At 48.4% G+C, this 6,000-nt stretch overlaps 1 protein-coding gene across 1 annotated transcript in view; it reads left to right on the top strand.

The window, feature by feature from the left end:
- Positions 1–348: 348 nt before the first annotated feature.
- Positions 349–6,000, top strand: part of LRRC75A (leucine rich repeat containing 75A) — a 215,878-nt gene continuing 210,226 nt past the window's right edge. Inside the window, exon 1 of the mRNA XM_006113077.4 lies at positions 349–1,418. Coding sequence (XP_006113139.2) covers positions 1,149–1,418 — 270 coding nt within the window. The 5' untranslated portion in view covers positions 349–1,148. The remainder of the gene's footprint in view (positions 1,419–6,000) is intronic.

Genomic DNA, 6,000 nt, shown 5'->3' with positions numbered 1-6,000 from the left:
CTCACGGCCTTCTGGCTTCACTTTTCTTCTGAAATGCCTGTTCCTTTAACACCTGAAACTATCTCGCCTGCAGTGCTCCCTGTAAAGCTGTGTGCTTGGGCAGCCACCCAGGAGAGAGTCAACTCTGCCCAGTGGGCTAGAAGCGCACCCGCACCCAGCACCAGCATCATGTTTCTCCGGGTGGTGCGCATCCCTACATGCCGTGGCGCACAGAACAAAATGCATTCTGCACAGGGATGCAGACAGTTAGAGGGAAAGCTGCTCGCCTGACTGGGCTGCTCAGACCCGAGCCGGGGGCGCAGGCTGCTGTCTCAGGCGATTCTTGCTCCGCCCAGGACATGCTACAGTACAAGGGGGAGAGGGTCCGTGCGGGCTCCCGCGTAGGGCGGCCAGGCCTTGTCTCGGGTCCCAGGGAGCGGCGAGGGGCGGGCCTGAGGCCCAGGGGCGGAGGGATTCTCTGGGAGGACTTTCCAAGCCCGGCCGGGCAGCGCCAAGCCAGGGGAGGCTGCCCGGGGTCTCCGCACGGCTGCCAGGCCTCGCCCGGGGGAGCCGCCGCTCGGCTGCAGAGCAGCAGGGGGAGAGGAGGAGCCCAGCCCGGCGCGGCGCGGTGGGAGCCGGGCTGCGTGGCCGCTTGCGGGGCTCGCTGCGCTGCCTGGGTGCGGGGCCGCGCAACAGTTCCCCGAAGTTGCTGGTGGCGCGGGGGAGGCAGGGCCGGGGCAGCCCCACGCGTCGGCCCGGAGCGATGGGTGGCGGCTGACGGAGCCCCACCTGCCCGAGCGCTCGGCGGTGCAGCCCGCTCCCGGAGCGGCTGCCGGGGGCAGGAGGCGCTTGGCTGCGGCGCGGGGAGCAGCGGGGAGCAGGGTGCCCGCCCGCGGGATGCTCTGGGGCCGGGGGTGAGACGCTCCCTGGATTGTACTTCGAGTCCCGCTCTCCGCTGGCGGCACCGAGGGGCCATGTTGGTTGGATTTCCTACTGGTGAGCGAGCCCCTCCAGCTCCGCATCCCTAGGGCCGGCCCTGCGACTCCTGGGTGCTGCATTTCCTCGGAGGGTTCTGTGCGCACCCCCCCAGGGGCTACTGAGACCCAGCGCTTTTGCACGAAGCCTTGGGCAGACATTTCGGATGAGGCTCCTAGTGGCGTGGCTCTACCATGGGCACCAAGCAGACCAAAGGATGCCAGCCTCCCAGTGCAGGAGGGAGCCCTCAGTCCCACAATCCATGCTCTCGCAAGAAGATGCCAGCCAGGGACCGGGGAGACTTCCTCGCCTCCTTCATGGTGAAGTCCGGTGATAAGTTTGGGAAGAGTGGTGGCAACCTACCCCCTTATCACCGCCGGATCAGCATGATCCAGGACATGCTGCTGCTGGTGAAGCAAGGAAAACAGGAGGAGGCGACTGAACTTCTGAAACACCTGCGGCAGGTGAGTGAGACGGTCTGGGGGTGGGACCATAGGGTGGAAACAGAGCTGGGGCCCAGCATAGGGTCCTGTGGCAGGGTGTATATGACAGTAATCATCCTAGTAAGTTCTTGGCAAGCGAGGTATTGGAAAACAATTTAAATCCAGGCAGGAGTAAAGGCTAATAAATGGGAAATGTCTCTTTGGAAAGTGGTATGGACTAGGTAATCTATAACACAGCTTTCCGGGGTCTAGCTTTTAATGTATAGCATGGGAAAAGATTGTTGTTATTCCAAAACATCATAGAAGCGATGACAGATCACCCAGTTGTAGTATTGCATCCAGTGATAGCTTTGAAGTCCAAAATAAGCATGGCCAGTGTCAGACATTCCCATTTCACTTTCAGAAAGTTCCCGTGTAAACAGCTCTTTAAAGCACCACCAAATCTTTGGGTCATTTGGCCTAGCAGCCTTTTGTCTCCAAGATTCTTAGCTTGTTCTTTACAACACAAAAAACAACAAACAATCATTAGCTTTCTATACATCTTACTCTTTTGCCACCCACCAGTTGACAGACTTCCATTCCTGTTTGATTAAGGCTTGTAGAAATTACCTTCGGACCTTTAAGGATGGACATTGCTATTTGTAAACAGGGATTTATTAATACACTCTCTTAACTAATGCTTCTCAATTGCAAGTCTGTTCTAATCCAGTGCTAACTTAGAGACAACACTGTAGCAGGATGGTTTGAGCAAGTGAAGGGATCAACAAAGAGTAATGTTCTCTGTCTTTTGGGGCCGTGGCACTCAACCTTTTCAGACTACTGTCCCTCTTCTAGGAGTCTGCTTTGTCTTGGGTACTGCCAAATTTCACCTCACATTTGCTTACAAAATCAAACATAAAGATACATAAAGAGCATTCCAGAGCTCTATTACTTGAAAAATTGCTCATTTTCTCATTTTGACCATATAATTTTAAATAATTTGGAAAATGTGCTTACACTTCAGTGTATATGGAACAATACAAATAAGGCATTGTCTGTAAGAACTTTTAGTTGGTGCTGACTTTGCTAATGGTTTCTCTGTAGCCTCTTGTAAAACTAAGCAGCTATCTAGGGGTATTCTACACAGCAGGGCTAAAGTTGAATTAAGCTACGCAACTTGAGTTATGTCAATAGCTTAAACTCGGCTTTCGGGTGTTGTCTACACAGCAGGAAGTTGAAGGAAGAACACTTTTCTTTTGACTTCCCTTACGCCTGGTAAAATGAAGGTTACAGGGGTTGGACTAAGAAGTTCTCCAGCTTGCCATTATTTCAAAATAAAGGCTTGCAGTGTAGGCAAGGTATTTGTTATTTTGAACTAATGTCAGTTATTCTGATATAATGCTGCTGTGTAGACATACTAGATGAGCTGCTGAACCTTGGGTTGAGAACCGCTCCTCTGAGGCACTGACACAAAGGCAGAAAGAAAAGTGGCTTCAGAAGTAAAAGGCTGGTCTGACTTCTGTGTTGGGGTTTCTTAAAGGGCAACAAATTGCTCTGTAAACTCTGATTCACCACTTCCTGAGGTATCCGGTGACAATAAAAGATCAAAGGGCGGTGGAAACTTTTGAGGCTTTTTGTTTTTTAGAATCAGATTTCTAGGTGGAAGTAAAACAGGCCTATCCACACCAAAATGGATTTGTTTCTAAGGGAAAATTGAGGTCTGCAAGACCCATGGACATGATATACCTTGCAACAGGTGTTATCAGTGCCAGCCTAAGGGAAAGTTGCTCATATTTTCTGTGCAAGGCACCAGCTTCCCCCTGGTGTGTATATGGTTGTCTTTGTAAAAATGCACCCTTTCTGCTCTTGTGCTGTGTTGTCTGCTGTTCTTTTCATTGCCCTCTTTTCGTTAGAGGTGGATAGTTTCTTTGAATGTTTTTTTCTCCCTTCTCTTTCACTGCAATCCTGCCAGAGAGACATTTTCCACTGAAACCAAGAAGGCAGGTTTGTGTGACTTTTAGCTGTCTTAATTTTCATTGAGAGCTGTGGAGGAGATGCTGTAAGAAGAAAGGTGGTATTTTTTTAAGTTCCCTACCATGCATCCCTGTTGTCTGTTTTCACCTTGAGAGAACACTCCCTTCCCCAAACCATAGAGCACATTCCTTCATATATAATGGCAACATCTGTGTGAATGTCATTATTAAAGACCGCATGTATTCTCCTTTGGGTGTCTGTGCAAATCTCCCAGGGAATGTCAGTGAGATGGAAAGTGGCTTGAAAGAGGTAATGATTCAAGTTCTAAATTACTTCTCCAAAACACCAAATGGGCCATGGCAGACAGTGAAGAGCCTGATCTAATGTCCTTTGAAATCAACAGGAAGATGCCTGCTTTAATAGATATTGGATCAGACCCAGGTGGTGGGTCTGGTCCACTCAATGTGCAGCAGCTGTCAAAAAAGCAAACAGAATTTTGGGAATCATTAAAAAAGGGAGAGAGAATAAGACAGAGAATATCTTAACATAAATATAAGTCTGTAGTATGTGTACATCTTGACTATTGCATGCAGATATGTTTGCCTCATCTCAAAAAAAGGTGTCTTGGCATTGGAAAATGTTCAGAAAAAGGCAGCAAGAAATGATTAGCGGTATGGAATGGGGATGTTAAAAGTTGGTTAAATAGGTAACCTGTAACATCTGAAAATCTCCGTTGTTACAAAGTTATACGCTGTGGGACTGTCTCTCTTTATACTGCAGAATCCGCAGCAAAGCTTCCCCTGGACCAGAGCTGCTGGCCTGGCTCCTGGGTAGGCCCACTTCCCTGGCCGCAGCAAAGCCGCCACCCTGGGAGCTGGCTGTGTTTAACTGAGAAGCTGGTGTCGGTTAAACGGTTAGTAAGTTACACACTGCCTGGGAGCCACTCAAAGTAAGCCCCTCCTGCCCCTGCTGTGACACCTCCCTTCCCCCCCCCCCCAAGCCGGACTCCCCTCCTACATGCCAAAACTCTCATCCTCAGTCAAATTATGGTGGGTTGCTGGCATCAACAATACTCTTCAACTGGGCCATGAGAAAAAAGTTTGCCTAGATCAGTGGTTTTCAGTCTCATGGAGCACTGCTCCCATGTTCTTAGCTTCCAGTGCCTGACGCGCTAAAGTCTTGCTTGCTTTGCAACTGTCATCTGAAGCTTTTCTTATAGCAGGGCAGGAGATCCCTCTCCTCTGCTCTGAATCAGTGAGGTGGACAATCTGAGTGAAATGTGACATTTAATAGTGGTTGCCCTTATGATGAATCTTGCTGCCAAGGTGTCTTGTCATCACGACTGGGGAAAAACTGCCTGTCTACTGGAGCCAGAAATTCCTTTCAAAAACCTGGAGGAGGGGAGGAACCTATTATATCTCACGAGTCTTTTATAAATGACAGTTTCTGTAGAAGAGCTCAGATAATATATATCTTTATATGTCATAGTAAGGAACACTTTGTCCTGCATACTATAATAGATTTGATTATTTCTTGCCACCTAATTGAGAACTTAAGAGCTCCATTGACCAAACTCCTGATTTTCTGTGGCTTTGAGAGTTTAATTTTCAGGGGTCTTTCAGTCTGATGCTAGGACTGATATGCGGCAGAAAGAGAACATGGTCAACTCTTAAGATGGAAATTGGAACTTATTAGGCCTAGTCTACTCAAACCGCACTGTTGATCTAATTTATGTGATTTTTAGCTATGCAAACAGTGCAGCTAAAGTTGACGTACTTACCATGGCATCTTCCACCTTGTAAGATTGATGGGGGCTGCTCTCCCATTGATGCTAGCGACTCTTAGGGTGCGGCTAGACTGGCAAGATTTTGCGCAATAGCATGCGCTTTTGCGCAAAAACTTGCCAGCTGTCTACACTGGCCGCTTGAATTTGCGCAAGAGCACTGACGTTCTAATGTAAGAATTCAGTGCTTCTTGCGCAAATACTTTGACGCTCCCGCTCAGGGATAAGCCCTCTTGCGCAAGAATACTTGCACAAGAGGGCCAGTGTAGACAGGCACCTTAATTTTTTGCGCAAGAAAGCCCAATGGCTAAAATGGCCATCAGAGTTTTCTTGCGCAAAAGCGCGTCTATACTGGGCACAGATGCTTTTGCGCAAAAGCATCCATGCCAATCTAGACTCTTTTGTGGAAATACTTTTAACAGAAAAACTTTTCCGTTAAAAGTATTTCTGCAAAATCATGCCAGTCTAGACGCAGCCTTATTGTCCTGGTAGAGTACTGGCCTCAAATGGGAGAGCACTCAGAGGTTGCTTTATCATGTCTAAGCAGACATGATAAATCGATGGCCGGTGGATTGATCACTGCAGCATTGATCCCAGGAGGCAAGAGCACGCTTCCCTGGGAGCTGAATTCCAACAGTGCCTTGATCTGGAAAAGTGTATGTGGGAGTGAGTTTGCAAACTCCTTGGGAGCAGAGACTGTCTCAACACTTTGGTTTGTAAAGAATTGAGCATAAAGGAGTCTTGATCTTGGCTAGGGCATGCAGTTACTCCAGTAACATAAAATACATGATAGTAACACAGCATTTGGGATTTTTAAAGAAGACTAAGGGAATTAATGCCCAGCTTCCAATGAATTTCAGTAGGATC

The sequence above is a fragment of the Pelodiscus sinensis genome, chromosome 21, assembly GCF_049634645.1.
Source record: "Pelodiscus sinensis isolate JC-2024 chromosome 21, ASM4963464v1, whole genome shotgun sequence".
NCBI classification, from domain to species: Eukaryota; Metazoa; Chordata; order Testudines; family Trionychidae; genus Pelodiscus; species Pelodiscus sinensis.
This window is presented reverse-complemented; position numbering and strand designations above follow the sequence as displayed.